Source organism: Corvus brachyrhynchos, unplaced genomic scaffold (genome assembly GCF_000691975.1).
Source record: "Corvus brachyrhynchos isolate BGI_N302 unplaced genomic scaffold, ASM69197v1 scaffold266, whole genome shotgun sequence".
Lineage (NCBI taxonomy): Eukaryota > Metazoa > Chordata > Aves > Passeriformes > Corvidae > Corvus > Corvus brachyrhynchos.
Genome location: NW_008238633.1, coordinates 2,446,668 through 2,469,730, shown reverse-complemented (window position 1 = coordinate 2,469,730; position 23,063 = coordinate 2,446,668). Strand labels below are relative to the sequence as shown.

Below are 23,063 nucleotides of genomic sequence, written 5' to 3'. Positions count from 1 at the left end.
CAGCAGGACAGGTTATAATTCGTACTGGAATGGCAAAACTTCTCCAAGTTGGTCCAATGCCTCCTTTCTGTTGGAGCCTTCCCTACTTTTAGTGCGTCTTGTGTGGAGAAGAGCAAAGATGCCTTGGAACTGTCGGGGTTTTGATCAGTGGAGAATTAATGGAGGTGAGCCTTCTCTGCTGCTCAAACCATGGTGGTGCCTTCTCCTGGTGGATATTTGGCCACCAATCACCAGCATTTTTGCCTGTGACACTGAGCCCTCCCCAAGCCCAGCCCTGATGCCCTGTTAGGTACCTTTCTGCAGGGCTTGGGGCAGGGATGTGCACAGGCATCTGGTTTTGAGGTTCTGATGCCTTTTCTGTCAGCACAGCTGGGTTAAAGATCTGTGCCAGAGGAGAGGCGGCTTTCCCAGGTTTAGCTCTGCAGTTCTGGTTATTTCATAAATGTGTACAGTTGGGAGTTTGCTGAGGTGAGGTTTTACAGGTGACTTTGAAACCAGTGAGGTGGGATTTCCAGAAGTGGGCACTGGATCCCTGTTCTTCAGAAGTTTCAGGCATCCAAAGTGGAGAATTCTGCTTTGCTCAACACTAACATTTACACAGACATGTTAAAAATCCTTTTCCATGTCCTACTTTAGGCACCACACTCTGGAGAGTTCATCTGCTGCATTTCCCTCTACTCTGCCCCACTTCCTGGCCTGGTCCTGAGCAGAAGTGTTTGCACAGCTGCTCGTGCACAAATAGAGATTTTCCTGCTTTGTGCTGCCACAAGCAAGAAAACTTGTGAAAGATGACAGCAATATTGCTGTTCACTTTCATTTTCCACAGCCAGCCCTAAACTCCTCCAATCCACTTTTGTGCAGTCCAGGAGAGAGAAAAATGCTTTTGTGCAGTGGCCCTGTCTTTGTTGCAGTTTCCCTGGTAGTGCCCATGCCCTTGGCCGCTATGTAAGCTTGGCTCTCCCAGGCCATTCTTCTCCAGCGTGGTGGTGCTGCGGGACAACCAGCTGGGATCCAACCCCTGATCCAGAGGGCTTTCAGCCCTTGGCTCAGCAACCCTAGTAACTGAAGTCAAGGAAGCTCTTTTGTGCCCTGAGGAATGTGGTGGGAAGCTGCTGTGCCCTTCCTAGCACACTCAGGGTTGACGTGGAGGGAGCGGGGGAGCAAAGCCCGAGTTATTTAATGGATCTCTCCATCTCCTTCCCACAAAGCCAGCGCTGGAGAGCGAGTGCCGTACCTGCTCTGCTGCCTGACAGCTGCAATTTGTATTTCCCTCTGCCCAGGCCAACCCGCAGAGCTTACATAAGTGTCTTTTTGTCCCATTCCATGTCAGAGCAATTTTAGATTTAAATCCCAGTGCTGTGGGATATTGCCTAATCTGATTAGAGAGCGTGTACCCAGGATCTTTGCTGCTGCACTGCCACTTCTTCTGGGTTGTTGTGTGCGAGTCAGAAAGCACTGCAGTGTATGGAGAGTGTGCACTGGAGATCAGACTCTACTTCTGTTGTCATTTATTATCATTATTTCCTAGGCTTGGGGGAAAGTTACTTCTCATAGTTTGGAAAAATCCCTACTTTCAAAACTGTGGAACTGAAGTATTTCTTCATTGTCTGATGCTCATTTGCTATAGGACCATAAATGCACAAATGTCCGTGCACGGGTGCCAGTGCCAGTAAAACCTCCAGCATGGTTTCCAGATGGAATAATGGCACCAGCAGTGGTGGGTAAGAAGCAAATTGATCAATCCCCACCTCCATCCTCTCAAAAGGAGCCTCTGCTGAGTCTGGGCTTGCCACTGGTGAGGTTTTGGATACTTGTGGTGTATGCAGTGGTTGTGCTGTGTCATAAAATTAAGCACATCCCCACAGGTGATTGTTTGAACCGCTGTTTACAATGTCTTTTAATATAAAAAGGCTGCTTGCCAGCCCCACCTCGCCCTCAGCAGAGATGTGCTGGGGTGTCTTGGGAAGTTTCAGCATTACAGAGGTACTGAAACAGGTCTGGGCTCCTTCCTCCAGGAGGTTCCTTGCTTTATTCCTGATGATTTCCTAACTAACCCTCTGGTTTCTCTTTGTCACGGAGTCTTGAATTTCTCTCAGCATTCAGCAGAGGCTTTAATGCCCACCAGGCTCTGCAGGGCCTGGGAGGGCTGGAGCAGCAAGGGCAGGCTCCACACCCAGCACTCACCAGCAGAGCCTGTTTGTAGATCTGAGGGGCTGAATCCCTGCTCCTCTCGACCCCTGCTCCTCTCAATCCATGTTCCTCTCAATCCCTGCTCTTCTCAATCCCTGCTCCTCTCGACCCCTGCTCCTCTCAATCCATGTTCCTCTCAATCCCTGTTCCTCTCAATCCCTGCTCCTCTCAATCCCTGCTCCGCTCAATCCCTGCTCCTCTCAATCCCTGCTCCGCTCAATCCCTGCTCCTCTCAATCCCTGCTCCGCTCAATCCCTGCTCCTCTCAATCCCTGCTCCGCTCAATCCCTGCTCCTCTCAATCCCCGTTCCTCTCAATCCCCGTTCCTCTCAATCCCCGCTCCTCTCAATCCCTGCTCCTCTCAATCCCTGCTCCTCTCAATCCCTGCTCCTCTCAATCCCTGTTCCTCTCAATCCCTGTTCCTCTCAATCCCTTCTCCTCTCAATCCCTGCTCCTCTCGGTTTGGTTGCTCCCTTCTGACTCAGCCCAGATCCCTGGTGCCAGCTGGGAGCAGGAATTTCTCCTTCATTATGAACCAAACTCCTCTCAATCCCTGCTCCTCTCAATCCCCGTTCCTCTCAATCCCTGTTCCTCTCAATCCCTGCTCCTCTCAATCCATGTTTCTCTCAATCCATGTTCCTCTCAGTCCATGTTCCTCTCAATCCCTGCTCCTCTCAGTCCATGTTCCTCTCAGTCCATGTTCCTCTCAATCCCTGCTCCTCTCAATCCATGTTTCTCTCAATCCATGTTCCTCTCAGTCCATGTTCCTCTCAATCCCTGCTCCTCTCAGTCCCTGCTCCTCTCAATCCCTGCTCCTCTCAATCCCTGCTCCTCTCAGTCCATGTTCCTCTCAGTCCATGTTCCTCTCAATCCCTTCTCCTCTCAATCCATGTTCCTCCTGGTTTGGTTGCTCCCTTCTGACTCAGCCCAGATCCCTGGTGCCAGCTGGGAGCAGGAATTTCTCCTTCATTATGAACCAAACGAGATGTACATATAGATCTTTCCCTGCACTGTTGGGTTGTTGGAGGGGGATTTTATGGTGGTTTGGGTTTGGTTTTTTTTTCCACTCATCCTGAACACATTCAGCCTCTTCCAATACTTGGAAGCTCTGCTGATGACAAAGCCCAACCCAAACACCAATTGCAACAACAACAACAACAAATCTAATCTAGTGCAGGACTGTTTGTGAAGTACCAGGACACCCTGATGGGTTTTTTTCCATCCAGGCTGCACTGGCTGAGAAGAGCCACGTTCAGTTCTGGCTGCTGAGCAGCAGATGGAGCTGGCAAACTGCACATCTGGGGCTGCACCCTGGAGCTGGCTCCAACCACCCATGGATGGCCCTGCAGCTGGGCAGGTCCCAGTTCTGGGGTCCTCCCAGTTCAGCCTCCCAACAGGAGCCCCCTTTTGCCATTACAATTATCCCTGTTTCCTCCTGCATCAGGGAGTGCACTGCCCGGACTGCCTGGAATGCTGAGCACAGCCAGGAAGGGTGGGTTTGGTACAGGAGATTGGACAGGCTTGCGTTGGGATGTGGAAAACTCGGTCCACTGCTTTGTGAAGGGAGGTATTTGCTCACAGAAGGACTTGTGAGGGTGTAGGCAGAGATGGATTTTCCCTCTCTGAGTCCCATCTTGAAGTGGAACGGAGAGGAAGGAAGGTTACAAGCACCATCCTTGTTCTCTCCTCACCCCAACCACACCTACAGCCGATTCTTCTACAGCTTCCAACCAAAAGCTTTCTTTTTAATAGTTGGATGTGGCTTTTTAATAAGCGCTATGATCATGCAGTGATCTAAAATGAGAAGTTGAAGAAAAGCACAGCCTTTACACATTTTATGTTTATTTATATTATTATATTCATTATATAATTCAAATGTAATTTTATTTATATTATTTTATATAATTTTCCATTAGAAGTGAATGGCTAATAACCCCAATCCTCTTTTATACAAGTCTGTAAATAGAATTATTGTTGATCTCTGCCTGACCTCGTGCCCGGTGCTACCAGCACAGGGCGCAGCTTCACCCTGGTAAGTGTTTCATGTGTTGGAGCCTCTGGTTTGAGCACTGGTCTGACGTGTGGTAAAAGGAGTTATCAAGGGAAAATAGACAATAAATTGATTGTGGATGGGTCACAGAAGACATGAAAAGCATTATTTCAGTGTGTTTTTTCCAGCTGAAGCAGAGCTGTGGAAGTTTGTAGGAGCCACAAGCACTTCAGAGTTGGCTGAAACACACCAGGTCATTTTTCATAATCCATATTGCTTCCTTGATGATTCTTTCATTTAGATTTTGAAACTGTACATAGTGAGAAAAATGGTCTTTTAAAAAGGCCACGAGTGGTTGGAAACAGGAACTGAGGGGTGATCCTTGCAGGCTGTCATCTTACTGTGCTTATCATTTCAGCTTCGTGAAACATTCGTCTTACATTAACAGCTAATTATAACTGCATGCAAAACTTGACATCATTACCCAGGATTAAGGCCAGTTGCTTGATCTGGTTTATTGTTTAATTCCTTTGGGAGCACTTGAGAGAAAGGTGTTTTAGATAAGAACTTTCTAAATTCACTATTAATCCACTATTAAAGGTGGCAACTGCTATTCCTTGATTTATTTTTTTTTAATTTCTTTCTGTAGTCCTCTGTAGAAGTCTGTAGGGACAAAATGTAATCAGTGTGTCTTGGAGATTGTTTTGGTTTATACTGAACATTCCAAATTTAGTATTAATCCACTATTAAAGGTGGCAACTGCTATTCCTTGATTTATTTTTTTAAATTCTTTCTGGAGACTCAGATCTATAGGGAAAAGTATCATAAGTGGGTCTTGGAGATTGTTTTGGTTAATAGAGAACATTTTAAATTCAGTATTAATCCACTATAAAAGGTGGCAACTGCAATTTCTTGGTTGGTTTTTTTAAAATTCTTTTTTGTGTAGACTCATAAGAGATCTATAGGGACAAAATATAATAAGTGGGTCTCGGAGATTGTTTTGGATTAATAGTGAACTTTCTAAATTCACTGTGAAGCCACTATTAAAGGTGGCAACTGCTACTTCTTGATTGGTGTTTTTTTCAATTCTTTTTTGTGCAGACTCATAGGAGATCTGTAGGAAAGATGATAGTAAGTGAGTCTTGGAGATTGTTTTGGTTAATAGTGAGCGTTCTAAATTCAGTATTAATCCACTATTAAAGGTGGCAACTGCTATTGATTTTTTTTTTTTTTAATTCTTTCTGTAGACTCATAAGAGGTCTATAGGGAAAATTACATGAAGTGGATCTTGGAGATTGTTTTGGTTAATAGTGAACATTCTAAATTTAGTATTAATCCACTATTAAAAGTGGCAACTGCTATTTCTTGATTTCTTTTTTAAAATCTTTTCTCTGTAGACTCATTAGAGATCTACAGGGGAAAAATATAATCAGCGGATCTTAGAGATTGTTTTGGAGGGACTGTGCTGTTGCAATTATTAAAGGATCAGGGGCATGGATCATTGATAGAATTATGGGATCAATAAAAGAACTGTAGCAATAGGCCTGTAAGCAAAAGGCCTGTGCGTGAGAAAAACTCTCCATGAGAAAATTCTTGTGTGAAGAAAAAACAGGGCGGGGAACAAAGAGGGAGTTTGAAGATTTGCAGCTGTTCAGATAAGACCCGGAGAAGGGGAGGTAAACTCTGAATTCTTTTAATCATAACATAACTGTAGAAGCTTGCCAATGTAAGTCCAATTAGGTAGAAGTGGAAATTCGCCTTGAAAAGTTTTAAGCCACTTAAGAGTTAACAAGCTGGTTTGCTATATAAGTGCCTCTGGATTGCTAATAAACGGAGTTTTGCTCTTATCAACCACATTGGTTTTGGACTGCAATTTTCTGCCCCCGCCGGAGCCACGGGGCCTTTCCTCTTTTTACAATTCCAACACTGTGCTGATTCTACCCTGCTTCGTGTTGGGTCAAGAACAAATCCCTAGAGCAGAGCCAAGTCCTTCCACGAGGCCTCGGCTCGGTGTGAGTGTCTGAGGTGTCCCCGTGTCTCGCAGGTGGCTCCGGTCCCCGCTGAGGCTCCGTGTCCCGGCTCTCGGGGCTGTCCCTGCCGTCGCCGTCGCTCCCGCGTGGATCGCAACGAGCCGCAAAGCTGCTGTCCACGTGGACTGGTGCTGAAATCTCCCGCCCGGCCGCCGCCAGAGCCTCGCCAGCCAAGCCCAGAGACATGGCCACCAACGGCACCAAAGTGGCGGACGGCCAGATCTCCACCGAGGTCGACGCCTCCATCACCAACGACAAGCCCAAAACCTTGGTAGTAAAAGTGCAGAAGAAGAAGACGGACCTTCCAGACAGAGACACGTGGAAAGGGAAATTTGACTTTCTTATGTCCTGTGTAGGTTATGCCATTGGCTTAGGGAATGTGTGGAGATTTCCGTACCTGTGTGGCAAGAACGGTGGAGGTACGTTTGCTGTGTCCTTATGGCTCGGTTGGTGTGTTGAGTCACCAGAAAATGACCAACAAGTCAAAACTTGGCTTTAATAGCTTTTTCATACATATAGCTGGTTTTGGTTGGGGGTTTTTTGTTGGTTTTTTGGGGGGTTGGGTTTTTTTTTTTTAGGGTTTTTTGGATTTTTTTGTTTTTTTCCTTTTTGTTGGTTGGTTTGGTTTGGTTTGGTTTTGGAGGGATTTTGGGGTTTTGTTTTTTGTTTGTTTGCTGTGGTGTTTTTGGTTTGGGGTTTTTTTTCCAATTTTTGGTTTGGTTTTTGGGGGGATCTTGTTGTTGTTGGTTTCGTTTGGTTTTTTTGGTTTCTCAGTTTTTTGGAGGTTTTTTTTTGTTTTCCACTTTTCCAGGAGGTTCAGAGCCATTTTGGAGTGGGGAGCTCTGCTTTGAGCTCTGCCCTGAAGTTTATTCTAACTCCTAGCTGGCAGTTGAACTTAAAAGACCATAAAGTATCAGAGCAGAACTAAAGCACCATGCCCTTCATCCAACCCTGCAGATCCCTCTCTTTTGGGCTGAGTTTTGAGAGGATTTCATAGGGTTTGCAACTGACTCTGAGCTCCCCATAAAAGGCTGGCTCCAGCTGGAAAGCAGCCAGGGCTGGTTCAAGCCTTTGTGCTCTCCATGAGAGATGAAGGCAACAAAGCCCACAGGTTTTTGGATCTCAGCTTTTTACTTCAACAGAAAATATTTAAACGATGGGGAGATAAGTTTTTCCTCCTATTTTCACCTCTTGGGCTGCTGGTTCAGAAGTGCTCGTGTGATTTCCACTAATATTTTTTCAAAGTTGCATCTGAGAGAAGAAAAACCTGTGGGTTTCTTTTTGTGTGTGACAGGGATGGAAACAGTGGAAATTCAGCCGTGTTTTTCCCCGCTGTAATAGACTTTTTAAAAACTTCTTTTTAGGTGCATTCCTGATTCCCTATTTTCTAACTTTAATTTTTGCTGGAGTTCCACTGTTCCTTTTGGAGTGTTCCCTTGGTCAGTATACATCTATAGGAGGCCTTGGAGTGTGGAAGCTTGCTCCAATGTTCAAAGGTACAGTATGGATTCAAATTATTCCTCACCTGTTCCCATATTGCAGAAGTTCCACAAAGTGCCGGGGCAAGAATGTTTCTTGATGCCTTTCACTTATATTTAAACCATGATTTTTCTAGGGAAAACACTGATTTTCTGAGGTGTAACTGATGATTTTGAAATATGCCGGGCTATATATTTTATTCTTCATTAAAAATAGCAAGATTTAGGCATTAGAATCTCAACAAACTTATTTTTGAACTTCAAAAACTTTTAGGGTTTTTTTGTAGAAATGTATAAAGACTGTTGAAAATAGTATATCCAGCAGTAGTTGTGTGAGCACGTGTGGAACTGTTCACAGAAATTTGGTGAACTTTGGTAAATTTGTCTGAGCTCAGAGAGGTTGGTATCTCCTGGTTTTTTTAAAAAAAACTGAAACTCAAAAGCCAGACACCTTTGGCAATTTCATGCTGAATTCCTTAAGACAAGCTCACTCCACACTCAGACTTTGAGTTTGAGGTCTGATTGCCAGAACCCCGGGGTTTTAATCCCGATTCTGCACAGATCCACAAACCTCTCAAACGATGCTTTTCACCCTTCTAATCCCAAATCCTTTGACATTCCCAAGATCCCGAGCTGAGTTCTGGCCCAGCAGAGCTGCACATGGTGTTACAAATCACCTCACACAGTAGGGCTGGCAATTAGCACAGGGTGAGCTGAAAGTTTGTTGGGATTGAATTTTGCTCTGGGAGATTTAGCATTGGGAAAACCCAGAGAGATGAAATTGTCTCTCACAGAGAAGGGTTTGTGCTCGAGTTGCTGCTGTTGGTAGGGGTTGGTACAACCTTGCTCTGCATTTTACTGGTTATTGTGAGCACTTCCTCCCGCTCAGGGCTGTGGAACAACTGTCCTGGATAGTTTAGAACACCCCTGGAGTGTCCATGTGGAGCAGAAGATGAGGCATCCTCATCATGCAACCCTGACGTTCCTTTAGTCTGTCATAACAGCCCTGTGCTGAGAACCAGGCACTCTGACCCGTGTCCTAAATGCCTCTGAACACATTCTCACTGTGTGTGCATCTGCCACGAGGTCCTGTGGGGCTGATGTTGCAGAGAATGAGCTGATTTGGCTCTTTATCCTGCAAGTTAAACATGCCAGGGAACTCTCAGCAGCAGCAGCAGCAGGTGGGACTGCACCACACAGGGAGCTGAACACTGGCAGTGAATTCATGGGTGACTGAGCCATCACCCAAATAACGACCTTTGTGTAATGGCCCTTCTGAAATCCTCACTTCTACAACATTTCCTGAGTGGTGCCTGCCCCATGTGTTGTGTTTGCCCTGAACTGCAGCTGAAAGTTCCCTTGTTTCATTTCTCTTTGTTTTCCTTACAGGTGTGGGACTGGCTGCTGCAGTCCTGTCCTTTTGGCTAAATATTTACTACATTGTGATTATTTCGTGGGCCATATACTACCTGTATAATTCCTTTACCACTGTAAGTGTGTGTCAGGGGATGGGGAATTGTTTGTTGAGTGTATAGCCAAGTAAAATATGGCTAAGTCACTAATCTGCCTCAGTGTAGATGTGTGAGGTTAACACAGCGTGCACAGTGGGATAAGCCCTCCTTACTGAAGAAAAACTATTTCGTAAAAATCCCTTTTAATTTTTCTTTTTCTCCACAAGAGATTTAGAACAGAAAACTGTGAGCCTACAGGCCAGTCACTCCCCCAAGAAAAATTCTAGTGTACAACTAATTATCATTTTTCTTCAATAGCAGCCACACAAACATGAGTTCTTTGGGAAATAGTATCATTTATCAATGTGGTTTAATGATGGAGGATTAAAAAAAAACCCATGGAATGGAAGGTCTCTGATTTGATTAGCTCTGAACTTCCATTCATTGTTGTTATTTTTGCTTTGTTTTCTTTCCTGTTTACTTTATTTTTAGCTGCCTTTTTTCCCCCCTCAAGGGTGATTCATCAGCTGAGTAAGTCTTGTCTGATTTGTGGGGCTTGGCCATCTGAAGAAGCATCCTTACATAAGTCTCAATAATTAATGCATCATTGTTCAATTGTCTCTTCCATACATTTTGTTTATGTTGGCTTGTTCTTGGCTTTAAAGAATTTTCCCTCGACCAAATTTGCATTAATTAGTCTGGGAGTGACTTGACCATTTCTTCTTTGTTATCCTCAGAATTGTCATTGATGTGAAAGGTCAGGCAGAGTCTGGAAGTGTTTTCTGTGGCCCATGTTAAATGAATATTGACTTCTAATTCCCTTGAAGCCTCTTATCCTTGTGTATAAAGCAGGCAGCGCCCTGATACAACAGTTCTGTGAGAGGATTTTCCAACAATTGCCATGGGAAGGATCTCTAAGTTGTATGCAAATGAGGCTCATTCTAATGAGTATCATCAGAAACAGGTTCTGCTCTTCAGAACTTCTGAAAGATGTAGTGGACACGTGCAGAACATGCACGTAGCAAACAGAAGTGTTACTTTTTTCTAATTACTCTCCCCTGACCTGAGGGGAAAATGAAAATCTCTGATCAATAACCATCACAACTTTATTATATCGTGTTCAACAAGAGGTACCAGGACCTCCAGGAGGTCCTTTCTGTGTTTCAGTATACTCTCATGGTGAGTGTATTGCATGCAGAGCATTTGGGCTGCTATGTTAAAGAAAAGGAGGAATATTTCCACATCTGCCTCCCACAGCTGATAGGAAGTTAAATAACTTTTACCCCAGGGAGATCAATGTCTGCAGAGCTCCAGGTGCTTTAGTTCTGCACTCAGCTGTCAGTTCTAGCAAAGAGAGCAATACCTGAGGTCAAGATTGCTTAAAAAGTGTTTGACTTCAGGTTTTTGGTTCTGTTCCTTCACCAGACCCTCCCTTGGAAACACTGTGAGAACCCCTGGAACACCGACCGCTGCTTCTCCAACTACACCTTAGCAAACACCACCAACATGACAAGTGCCGTGGTGGAATTCTGGGAGTAAGCTCAGCATTTTCCTCTCTCCTTCCCGTGCATGCTCAAGGATCACCTTGTTACCCTTCCTGTTTTATCTCCTGAATGCCAAATGCCCCGTTCTGGCTCGTTGCAGACGCAACATGCACCAAATGACCGACGGCTTGGAAAAGCCGGGGCAAATCCGATGGCCACTGGCAATCACCCTGGCAATTGCCTGGATTCTGGTGTATTTTTGTATCTGGAAGGGGGTAGGCTGGACTGGAAAGGTAAGATTAAAAGTACTGTAAATCCCTTTCAATTAAAAATGCCCATTTTGCTCAAATATTCTGAAAATTCCTGAGGTAAGAGGCACTGGGGGCAGTTTGGCTGGCACAGTGCTGTGAAGTGTTTTATTTGTATTTCCTCGGATTGGTGCAGCCCCATGCTTTTGAAAGAGCTGGCTCCTCTGTAGCCAGGTCAGACCACAGCCTTAAAGGCTTCACTTACAGGCTTCTTGGCTTGGCCAGGTATAAAATCAGCTAAAAATATTCCTGCTTGTTCCTGGGGTGAATATTTCAGCTGGTTTGGACAGCAATAGGGTGAGGATGAAGTGGTTTGGCTCCAGCAAGAATTGTGCATTTATTGCACAGCTCTTGCTGGGCTTGGATACATAAGGAAGTGTTGAGAAGAGCTGCTCCCTCCTCCCCTCACGCTGAGTGGGAAACATTTGAGGTTCTCCCAGAGGATTTCATGCCGTGCTTCCTGGGATCTGGCTGGTTGTGAGTGCAAATTAGGACTTCCTACTCGATTAAAGGAAATTATTGAGAGACCTTTCTGAATGAAAGGGCAGCAACACTTGGCATTGGCTCGTGCCTTTCCCTCTTGGAAGAAATCCTAGGGAAATGAAAAGCCACAGCAACGGGGCTTGGTGTCAGCTGAAGGGTTGGGTTAGAAGACCTCAGGTCTGGTGCCGGGGGCTGGGATTTCTTCACACTGAAGGAATGGATTGTTAGCTTTTGACAAGAGGTTGTAGCTATGACCCACTTCAAACTGTGTGTTGAACAGGGCTTAGCTGAGCTCAGAGCAAACCATTTTATTTCTCCTGCCTCCAAAGTACGTGGCAAGAAGAGGGCTGAGTCTGACTTCAGAATGGGGTTTTTATGGGACTTTTGGAAAGGCAAGAAATAGGAGCCTGTAATACAGAGGAGGAGAGAGTGGGAAAAATAAACTGCCAGATGTTTTATGAGCAGGATCCTGGTGCCATGATCCTTGTGCTTTTGGGACTTCCCTGTGTTAAATACAAAAAAAAAAAGTGTGAAAATATCCTAGTCCACTCTATTCCCTTTGCAGAAAAATAGGCAACAGCCACCTGCCTTCAGACCTGGAGTTTAGGGAATTCTGCTGTAGAATTCCCCAAGCTTTGCCATTGATAAATGCCTCAATTTTTAGAGCCATCCTCAGTTGCTGCTAGAGTATTTTCAGGGAGCAAATATTTTTGATCATTCTTCCTTTCCCACTTACACTGTCTTGTTTCTTCACATCAGGTGGTATATTTCTCTGCTACTTATCCCTATGTTATGCTGCTTATCTTGTTCTTCCGTGGTGTAACACTGCCTGGAGCAAAGGAAGGCATTTTATTCTATATAACTCCCAACTTCAGTAAGCTTTCAGACTCTGAGGTAAATATTCCATCCTGGTAAACAAAAGTTTCACTCCTAACTGTTCCCCTTTCAGACATATCACCTGCTCCTCAAGTGCAGAAACAGATTTTTAAAAAAATTGTTTCCTGCAATCAGGTTTGGCTGGATGCTGCCACACAGATTTTCTTCTCCTACGGTTTGGGTCTTGGTTCACTGATTGCCCTTGGAAGTTACAACCCTTTCCACAATAATGTTTACAGGTAAGCAGATGACTGCACATATTGCAGTGGCACTTGCCTGTCTCAGCTGGAGCTGAGCTCTGTCTCTGTGTACAGATAATTGAAATAAAGTTTAGTGTTGAATATTAACTGTTCTATCTGGCTGGGGGTGAGATGTGTAACTGCATTTACACCAGTGGGACAAAGGATGAACATTTGTTTTCCCTGCTGCTTAAAGCCCCTTCCCTTTGTTTCAGGGACTCCATCATAGTGTGCTGCATAAACTCATGCACGAGCATGTTTGCTGGCTTTGTCATCTTCTCCATTGTGGGATTCATGGCTAATGTCACAAAGAGGCCTATTGCAGATGTTGCAGCATCAGGTATCCGATATCTTTTCCTCTAGCTGTGCATCAGTTATTTTTTGCTTGTAGGTTGTTCCTGCAGCTGCTCAAAACCCCTCCTCAGAGCTCCTCAGCTCCCTGTCCCTTCAGCCTCCGAAAGGGAGAGCGTTGTCCCAAGCCTCTCCAGGCAGAGCAGGAGGAACGCTGGTCACTGTAGAACATTATGGGGTGTTTTTTAGTTAATATTTCCCAATTCAGTTGGGTTTTTAATTCCTTTTCCCATTCCTTGAGGTTAAGCCCCTCGAGGCAGAACCATTTCTCACCTGTTCAGACCTACACCTATTTCAGGTGACCCTCTATCATGAAAGTCATTTTATTTAGGGCAGGGAGACGTCCATGGGAGGATTCTGTTATTCCTTGCAGTTTCTTGTCTACCTTCCAGATGAAAAAGCTCAAAGCAGCAGAGCAGATGGTTGCCCTAACCCAGCTGGTGCACCAGATACTCACTTAGCAGTTCTGGCCACAGGGAGGGATCTCATAACTCAAAGCTTGGTTGGAACTCACTGGTGGACAAAATCTGGATAACTGTATTAGCAAACACAACCCACTGAGGTATTTCCTTAGTTAGAAAAGTGGGGAATTTAAGCCCTAAAGTTAATCTCCAATAAATTGCACGTACAAAGAGATTGGGTGCAAAAGGATGACGGCAGGCACTGCTGTTAAAAGCTGCTCTGGAAAGGCAGTGGGGTGTGAAATAAGCTTTTAGGATTTATGTGTTTGATATGGATAGAGTTATGTAAAGGCTACACCTGCAAACAGGACAATATTTTTACATCATAATAAGTACATTTGATAAGAGACCTCTGAAAGATGCCCATGGCCGCTAATTGCAAAGGAAATTTGAAAATTTGACCTTTTAATTAAGGCTTTTATTTCTCCTAGCAAGCTTGGAGGCTGGTGCTAGATTTTACCACCATGAGAGGTTTTTTTGCCATCTTTTATACAGCTTTATAAAACAAATGGAATTATTAAAAAGTGTAGCTGCATTTCTGTGGAATGTGTAACAGGGTAAAATTAACATATTTATCTGAGGTTTATTTTGCTTTTAGCACTGCTATTTGGAATGCTTTCTGAACTGCTTTCCAATCATAGCTGCTCTTGCTAGCAATTAATCGCTTCAAAATCCTCATTAGGCTTTGACAACCCAGGTGTTGATGCCAGCCCTTGCTCCACTGGTTTGAGAGCTGTGACCAAGCACTTGTCACTGACAGAATGTTAATGAAAACTGAAAAGTCAGGGCCACTCCTTAGGTGAAGCACATGAGCTTTATTTCTGTGTTTATTAAAGTTCCTGCAGTTTTCCCTCTGACCCTGACATCCAGCTATGCCATGAGAACAAAAAAACCTCCTTTTAAATAAGAATTAATATCCTCCTTCCAACACCATGCCCCCCCATCAGCAATTAGCAAGAAGAAAAAAGAGTTTGGCTGTCCACAACTTCGGAGTTTATTAAAAGGTGTTATTTTGAGAGAATGAATGGAAGGGACCAGCAAATGTGAATGCTGGAAATGCTGGGAAGTGTCTTCTCCCTTTCTGAGCTGTCTCTGTTTCTCTTCTGAACGGCACCAAGCAGAGGATGGCAGCTGTCAATAACTGCTTGAGGGGAGAGAGAGCTGAGCAGCGCCTGCAGACGTAACCCTAGCCAAGGATAACATTCCTGCCTTGGCTATGCCAAGGGGTCTCTCAGGAGCAGCTTCTCAGCTGCACACAGAATTCTGGTTGGTTGGGTTTGGGGGCTTTTGGGGTGGTTTTTTTGCTTTTGGCTGGTTCATTTTAAAAACCAGGTCCTTGCAGTGCCCTCGTGGTCAGCAAACGCTGAACAGCTGAAATCCCTGCTCGGGTGCTGCATCCAGAGCTGTCCAAACCAACCTCAAACCGCAGCAGCAGCAGCAGAGAATCCCAGCCCTGACCCACCCCACTGATGTTTTGTCTCCTGTTTGCCCTCCCAGGTCCTGGACTGGCATTTCTGGCGTACCCAGAAGCGGTGACACAGTTGCCCATCTCCCCTTTGTGGGCAATACTCTTCTTCTCCATGCTGCTCATGCTGGGCATTGACAGTCAGGTAAAACTGTGCTGAAAACAAAGGAAAATACAGATTTTCTGCCATGGTGTGGAACGAGGTTGGGCTCTCCCTGTGCTCTCCACTGCCAGCTGGAAGTGGTGCAGGATGGTGCCTGGAATAATCAGATAAAGAATAAGAGGCACTGAGGAAAGACTGAGTTAAAAACTGATGCTAAGACACTTTTGCTCTTTCATGAACTGTTGGAAGTGCATGAAAAATGGGCAGAAAATTTATTTTGCAGGCAAAAAGGAGCTCACCTTCGAAATATTCCCTGTTAAATCACAATATTGAAAATATCTGTGCAACGCTCAGCTGTGTAGAAGACACTGGGATAAGTTTCGCAAGGTTTAGATGCCACAGGTATTTCTGAAAGGTGATTTCAGGACTCACCACTGGAGTGAAAAGATGCACCACACATTTCATTTTAGTATCTGGAGTAAATTCAGGGGGCAGTGGGATCATTACTGAGGACATTCTGTGTCTTGGTGTGTTCTGAAATCACTTCCCAAGGGAAAGGATCACAGCTTTATTGGATCAGGCCTTACCTAAGCTCTGGGTGGTGTCTGACAACTGGAAATGATTGAGGAGGCTCCACCCCGGGGTTTTGCAAATCCCAGTAAGATATTCTCTGTCTAGGTAAAACAATTAAATAATTAAGACATGGAATAATTAGAAATGGTTATTGTGACACAAATAAAAAAGCACACGGCACAGGATAAAACCCTTCAGTAATAACTATGTCCAACAAAAGCTTTTGCTAATCAGCACTGATTTTAATACAGAGAACAACCACACTGCCAGCGCTGAGGAGAGCACCCTGCCTGATTTTGCAAGGAATACTCGGAGGGCTTGGTCAGGGAAGTCCCTCCTGCCTGCTGAAATGTGGGATCATTTTTGTGGGACCTGTCCTAGGCAGATGTGTTAATTCACTTGCAGTCAGCTGCAGCTGGCAAACCAGCAGCTCCCAGTTCCTAGCACAGCCTTCCCAGCACGTAAAGGAATGTGGGATGTACTGGCTTAGCACTACCAGTCTTGCAGGAGAGAAAATCCATCATTTTCTATAAATCCAAGCTGACTTCAGCCTGTGAACACAAAAACACCAAGAGGGCGTTTTATCCCGGGAGATGAAAGAAAGTTGAAAATTTACACTTTCTATTTCTTTGTTTTTCAGTGAGCTTCAGGCTTGACATTAAAACCTATTGCTCAACCTGGGGGCAAACTGCTGTGAAATTAATTGGGTCAAAAATATTCTTGAAAGCACTTGTCTCTAGGCAACTAACAGCTGAGGAAGGTGGTCTAATATTATTAAAAAGAATATATATCTACAGGCTGTCATGCTTTCTGCATTTTCTGTCTGTCACGGGAACATTTCATACACTGTAATTTACGGGAGCTGTAACCATTGGCTGAATTCTGATTGCACTGCTGAAAATTAATAAAACTTTACCCACCTTCTGGTTTTCACTATTGCAGCCACCATAATGACAGCATTTATCTGAATACACGCTCGCAGAAGGATTCTGGAGTGTGGCTGTGATTTCCATTTGAAGGACACGGCCTCAGCTAGAATGTTTTCTGGGGGTACAAAAGAGATTTGATTTATTCCATATGAGAATCATATGAGAATCTTTAACCTTCTCCACGAAGCACTAATCTGGTTAGACTTTCTCTGTGTGTTGGCTTTCATGTATGTGAGTAAATCACATAAAAAAGAAGCATATTTTGTAGGATTGAGGGATCAAAGCCCTCAACTGTAGGTTTATCATCTTTATTACAAAAAAAGAGCAATTTCTGCTGACAGAGTGAAGGCTACAGTTCATAGCTTAGAATTTTGAGTGTTCCTCGAGCTGGAAATCTTTTTGCACAGATCTCTTTAGACAGAAACAAGGATATTCAGGAGCAGAGCTTCCACTGCAGTCAAGTGAATTTTCATTTCTCGTCGAACGGCTGCAGCCTTAGGCCAGCGAAGGGTCCAGCAGCAAACTGCTCCCCAAAACTCCACCCTGCCATGGCAGGGCTCTGCATTGTGCTGTTGTGGTTTATGTTTCCCTTCCCTTGCAGTTCTGCACCGTGGAAGGCTTCATCACAGCCCTGGTGGACGAGTTCCCCAAGCTGCTGCGCAACCGCCGGGAGATCTTCATCGCGCTTGTGTGCATCGTGTCCTACGTGATAGGGCTGTCCAACATCACTCAGGTACTGCTGGCAGGGGGGATCTGTGCCTGGCACCTGCATCTTCCCTGCCTCTCCCTTCCCCAACCCAGCCAGGAATCACTGAAGTGTCAGGGATCAACGCTGTCCAAGATTTTGGCAGCTCAAGTGTAGAACCCCTGTGGTCCCTGGGTGCAAAAATGCACAGCAACACCCTTACAGTCCAAAGAGTGGCGGCTGGGGGTGGATGTTGGCATTGCAAACTCTTTGAGGGAGATGATTAATGATTAAATTATGATTAAATTGTTAAACAAAGAGCAAAAAGTGAAATTAAACTTTTCGGTTTGAGCAGCAGCAATCTTGATTTTGTCAGCAATGACCTCAAGCCTTAAAAGACTTTAACCACTTTAATTAATTTGCACTAATAGGCCCCTAACCTATCCACCACCGCTAGTTTGTGTCTTACATTCTGAAGCTGGAGGCCTGGCACTATTTTCAATGCTTCCTTCCTCTCTGTTTTAGGGTGGAATCTATGTGTTTAAGCTTTTTGACTACTACTCTGCCAGCGGAATGAGTCTCTTGTTCCTCGTATTCTTTGAGTGCATCTCGATATCCTGGTGCTATGGTAAACAGCATGTTCGGCTTTTTCCCTAAGTTTTACCCAACCTGAGGATAATTCCTCCTCTGATCTCCAGTTGAATATGCACGTGCTGGGGGTGGAACTGGAAGTGGCCTTGGTTTCTATGGATATAATTCCAAGCTGGTTTGTGGAAGGTGCTGCTGCCTTTTAAACACCCTACCCCAAGGCCTGGGAGTCTTGAGGTGTTTCAGGAATACTAAAAATGTGAAATTTCATCTCTTTTCCTGTCCCTCTTCCCTGGAAAGCTTGGATCTTCAGAGGTGTTGGGTACATAATGCTTTATGGTTTTGGGGCTTTGTAATATTTTGTTTTTCCAGAAATTCCCTCACTCCAGGATCCTGCAGTGAGCCAGGCTCCTTGGTCAGTTAGGGAATAATCCCCCTAAAATATCCAGAAGCCTGGACTAGCAGTCTGTGGCTCTAAGGATTAATGGATCAGTGGGATATTCACAGAGCTGTGTCAGCTCCTCTGAGGAGCTGCTCCCACCATCACCAAGGCACTCCAGCTGCTCCAGAGCTGGAGAACTGGGGCCTTCCTGCTGGGTTTAGTGGGGCTGAGCGGATGGAGCAGCCTTTGACAGGGGAGAGGCACTGCTGGTGAATCCAGAAAATGGAAAAATACACCAAAACTACCACAGAAATCACAGACCAGTCTGAGCTGGAAAGGACCCACAGGATCTGAAATGAATGGTCCATACAGGGCTTGAGCCACACCTTGGAATTATCAGCTCCAGGCTGTGACCAGGAGGAAATCAGAGCTATAAATGCGTGACAGACACAGCTTTGGGAAGCTGATGGAGAGCAGCAGCAGCACGAGGGCCTCTCTGATGTCAGATCCACTTCTGCATCGTGTGCACTGCAATGAAGCTGGTTAATGCTGGGCTGGGTTGGGGTTTTTATAACTGTGAAATACACCCTAAATTTCTCATTCTAATTCGACTTGGAGTTGAAATCGATCAAGGGTGTTTCTTGCATCTGACCTTCACATCTGCAAGTTCCTCATCTTGCATGGGAATAAGTTTGCTGGTCTCTAATTAATTAATTATGATGTGGAAGATTTTTGGTGGAGATTTTTGGTGCTTCTGAGCTTGCACATTTTATCCCATGCAGACAGGTGAAAAGTTATCTTGGGATCTTCGTGGAGATTCCAAATACATTGATAATTTATGACAATATCTCTCAGAACCACTGAGCTTCCAGCTGATTCCATTTCTCTGCTGTTTCTTATTTCTCTGTCCAGGTGTTAATAGATTTTATGACAACATCCAAGAGATGGTGGGATACAGACCCTGCATCTGGTGGAAACTCTGCTGGTCCTTTTTCACTCCTATCATTGTGGCAGTAAGGAGCAAACTTTTATTCTCTGGTTGAAAGGATGTAAATGAGGTGGCCTGGGTGCTGCAGCCCTGGCATTTCCACCCTCACAGGTTCATAGTAGCTCTGACCTCACTCCCTTTTTAAGGATTTGAGCAATCCCACTGAAGGCAATAAACAAAAAGCAGTGTCATTAGAGGAAGTTTGTGCCCCAAAAAGAGGAGCCAGGATTTTTATTAGACCTCTGGAAATGCTCAAGAGTTTGATTGGCAAAGTTAGAAAACTGCAAGGAACAAATTTTGACTATCTTTTTGTATTCTTAAATAGAATGTAGTGATCTAAAATCTAAATTTTCCACATACACAAAAATGCCAACATTCTGTAAACTGAATTCCTTCTGGTAACACAGCACGGTTCTAAACCCATGTTCTCTCCTGGGATTCTGTGGCATGTCTTAATCATTTTATACTGCATTGCTGTGGGTTTTCTGGCAAACTCTGCAAGGAATTTGTACTGGAAACCACAGGACAGCCTTTTCCTGATCCTAAACTTTATCCAGTTAATCCCATTCAGTACCTTGTGAAGGAATAAGCAAAGAAATGTAAATTTACTGCACATACACCGAACCCAGATGCAATAGAATAAACTAATCAAGCAGCCACCACTAAACATGACCCAGTATTTAACCAGAGAAAAGCAAATGAGGAGCACTAAAGAGACACAGAAGTATCTTCAAGTTGAGGGTTCCTCAAGTCATCCCTTCCCAGATCAAGGCAGCTTTCATTTTTCTGAAAACAAGTGTTCAGGAAGGCATGAGAAATTCATTTTATTTTAGTGGCACAGGAGGAAGAAGCCCAACATTGTAAAACTGGTCAGATTTGTCAGGTCCTCAGCAGAATGTGCTGGCCAGCCTGGATTAGTGTAAAATCTGCCTCTGCATCCTCCTCTGGGAATCTGTCTTTAGCCTGGCACCAGAACGAGCCTTCCTCTCTCCTGGTTCACTGTAGCAAGTTTTCCTGGCTGGTTTAGAGATTAGAGATAGGCCAGGACAGGAGTTTTCCCTGGGAATGCTGTATGGAACACCACGTCTGCAGGTCACCATTGGAGAACATCCCAAAAACAATGTGTGGGTGCTGCTGCTCAGTGGAACCATGTACATGCCCACAGCTATTCCCAGGACCCCCATTTTCCCCAGCAGCCCCCTTCCCTCTGGCTCTGTGCAGGTTATCCAAGGAATTTACTGCTACCAGTAGCACACTTGGATGATCTGAGGTGTAGGTTTATATGTGAAAATACAGAGTTAAAAACATTCATTTCAGTAAGAAGCATCTTTGGAAGCTCCAGAAAAACTCTTGAAGCCAGAACACTCTGGGAATCTCATCCAAAACCTTCCCTTCTGCTTTTGCAGGGAGTGTTCATCTTCAGTGCTGTGCAGATGACCCCGCTGACGATGGGGAGTTACGTGTTCCCAAAATGGGGCCAGGGGGTTGGCTGGTTCATGGCCCTGTCCTCTATGGTGCTGATACCAGGCTACATGGCATACATGTTCCTAACCCTGAAAGGCTCCCTAAAGCAGGTAAGTCTGGCTGTCCCCACCACCTTGAGGCCCGTGCAACCAAAGATTGCTGGGCACTTCTGTTCCATCATCTGTTTCCCCCTCAGTCATTTTGCTTTGAGCAAAAAGAACCCTAAAAGCACCAGCCCAAAGACACGAGAGTGTCAGAGCCATCTGTTGCTGAACAGATTCCCCACCTTCCATGGGGTCCTCATCTCTGCTCTGGCAGCTCTTGGCATTCCAGCTCCTCACACCTAGAAAACAGAGGAGCAGTTCACAAAATATGGAAACCTGTCCTGGTTAATGCCAGACACGTGGCCATGGATGGAGGCAGGGGATGCTCTGGGGGAGCTGGAACCTAACTCAGGGAATAATCCACCCAGCTCTGGGTTTGCAGGAGTCTGCTCAGTGGCCCTGTCCTGCATCTCCCTCATGGCATCCAAGGCTTGAGCTCCTGCATGTCACCTGCTCAGAGTCAGCCCTGTCCTGCTCTGCTGCAGCAGGGAGGAAGGACATGAAAAATCTTGGGGGGCCTTCCCTTTAGCCTTTATTTAAGGGATTTCTGTGAGCAGTCACTTCATGAAGAACATTAGGGGCTTTTTTCTCATGGCTCTCAGCCTCTCCCTGATTCCTCATCCCATTTTTAAAAAGGAGGTGACAATTCTCATGGAAAAGATTCAGTTTTTATTTCAGTCAGGTTTTATTGCAGTCAGGTTTTATTTCAGTCAGTTCTGAGGGCCTCAGTGATGTGCTGCTAAAGGAGTGGGAAATACTGGCCAGGTTATTGTCCCACACACTGTTCAGGAACCACCTGCAATCACCACACCTCTTTTTAAGTCTGGGTGGTTCCTCAGTTTTCCCTCCCCAGCTCCCCCTGTACATCACAGCCAGTTCTCCAGCCCAAGTACTGAAACACTCTGTGATTGTGGGAACCAAAGACTGTCAAAAAGAATTTGTTGGAACTTCTGGAATATTCTGAAATCAGCTGACAGAGCCATCTTTGCGAAGGGCTGGATGATCTTAAGCAGAATTGACGAGTGATGCCTCATGAAATGCTCAGATCTTGATCCAAATATTTGTCTTCAGCAAATTTTGAAAGACTCAGTGAGGCTTCAAAGAAGTCTGCAAAAAATTTCTGTGTTTTGGCCTTTTTTTTTGTTTCCCCCTGCCTGTTCTGAGCTCCAACATTTTGAATAGATTTCCCCTGGTCTTATGAAAACTTTTAGGTGCAAAAGGAGAACCGTTGCCCTAAAATACAGCTGCTGCTTGGGCAGAGTTGTGTGAGACCGTGGTAAAAGTTCCTCATCTCAGCCTTGCTGTGGATTAAGGTTTTATTTTTGAAAGGCATTAAGAAATAATCATGAGGTGATGGGAGGAGCCTGCACCAGCGAGAGGCTCTGAGGAGCCAAACTGGGATCTCTTTTGAGATGTGAACGTGAGCTGGGCAGAGAAGCTGCAGGAACAGAGAGGACCAAAGGACGAGGACAGACAGGATAGGAATAAAACACTCTTAAACACAGATCTGTTTCACCTGTTTCATCCTTGGAGGAACTCTCTAGCTCCTGTGTTCCCATCACTCTGGTGTCCAGCTGCCCACTGCAGCCCCTGTGCTGGACCATGGGCTCACAGCAGGGCCTCTCCTCATTTCTTTTCCTCAGGAAAGCTCCCTGTTGGCATCCAGCTTTTGGCACAGGGTCTTTCAGCTCCTCCCGTCACGTTCAGGACAGAGCTGAAATCTGTTCAGTGGACGTGGCTCACCGCTGGTCCCTGGGGAGACAGGCACTTGTAAAGTATTGTCTTTAAATAAGAATAATTTTTAAAAAGAGTGAGGTTAACAGCAGTTTTTTGGCTGCCTCACGTTTGTTGTTGTCCTTTGAACAGCGCATCCAAGTGATGATTCAGCCAAGTGAAGACATCACCCACCCTGAGAATGGGCCAGACCAGGCCCAACAGAGCAACTCCGCCAACAAAGAAGCCTACATCTAAACTCCTCCATCGTCCCAGTACCGTTCCTTCTCCAGAAAAACAAAAAATATGGTTGAATATGACCACAAATTCATGTCTGAGAACATAATTACCTACCTCTAGTGGCAAAAAAAAAAAAAAATGTAAAAAAAAAAGAAAAAAAAAGCAACAAGGTCATCTCCACTCCGAGGGAATCGCCATGGGTTCGATCCAGCCGTCGCGAGCTCAGATGTTTGACAGCGTTTTGTGTTCTCCGGCAATCCACGGACTGTTAATGTTTTTATCCTTTCACAATGATAGTTGCATACCTTGGAATTTGTAAATTGATGTGCCAAGACCTTTTTAATCTACCTTTTAGCACGACTATTTGAAGTTTTGTGCTGCTGATTTTTAGTAGTTGATCACTATTTCTTACCGCTGAATCCCAAGACTGTTATTTCTGACTTTGCAGGAGTAAAATTAAGTTTGGAGTTGTTTTGTACAAAAAGAATG

The 23,063-nt window shown here is 44.9% G+C and overlaps 1 protein-coding gene across 1 annotated transcript in view; it reads left to right on the top strand.

Annotated features, from left to right (window-relative positions):
* SLC6A1 (solute carrier family 6 member 1) overlaps window positions 1-22,736 on the top strand; it is a 42,128-nt gene extending 19,392 nt beyond the window's left edge. Inside the window, exons 2-15 of the mRNA XM_008636038.2 lie at window positions 6,224-6,628; window positions 7,574-7,705; window positions 9,077-9,177; window positions 10,564-10,673; window positions 10,783-10,915; window positions 12,173-12,307; window positions 12,425-12,528; window positions 12,744-12,868; window positions 14,838-14,950; window positions 17,012-17,143; window positions 17,621-17,723; window positions 18,978-19,078; window positions 20,460-20,627; window positions 22,488-22,736. Of these exons, the coding sequence (XP_008634260.1) occupies window positions 6,394-6,628; window positions 7,574-7,705; window positions 9,077-9,177; window positions 10,564-10,673; window positions 10,783-10,915; window positions 12,173-12,307; window positions 12,425-12,528; window positions 12,744-12,868; window positions 14,838-14,950; window positions 17,012-17,143; window positions 17,621-17,723; window positions 18,978-19,078; window positions 20,460-20,627; window positions 22,488-22,592 (1,797 nt within the window). The 5' untranslated portion in view covers window positions 6,224-6,393 and the 3' untranslated portion in view covers window positions 22,593-22,736. The remainder of the gene's footprint in view (window positions 1-6,223; window positions 6,629-7,573; window positions 7,706-9,076; window positions 9,178-10,563; window positions 10,674-10,782; window positions 10,916-12,172; window positions 12,308-12,424; window positions 12,529-12,743; window positions 12,869-14,837; window positions 14,951-17,011; window positions 17,144-17,620; window positions 17,724-18,977; window positions 19,079-20,459; window positions 20,628-22,487) is intronic.
* The last annotated feature ends 327 nt before the right edge of the window (window positions 22,737-23,063 follow it).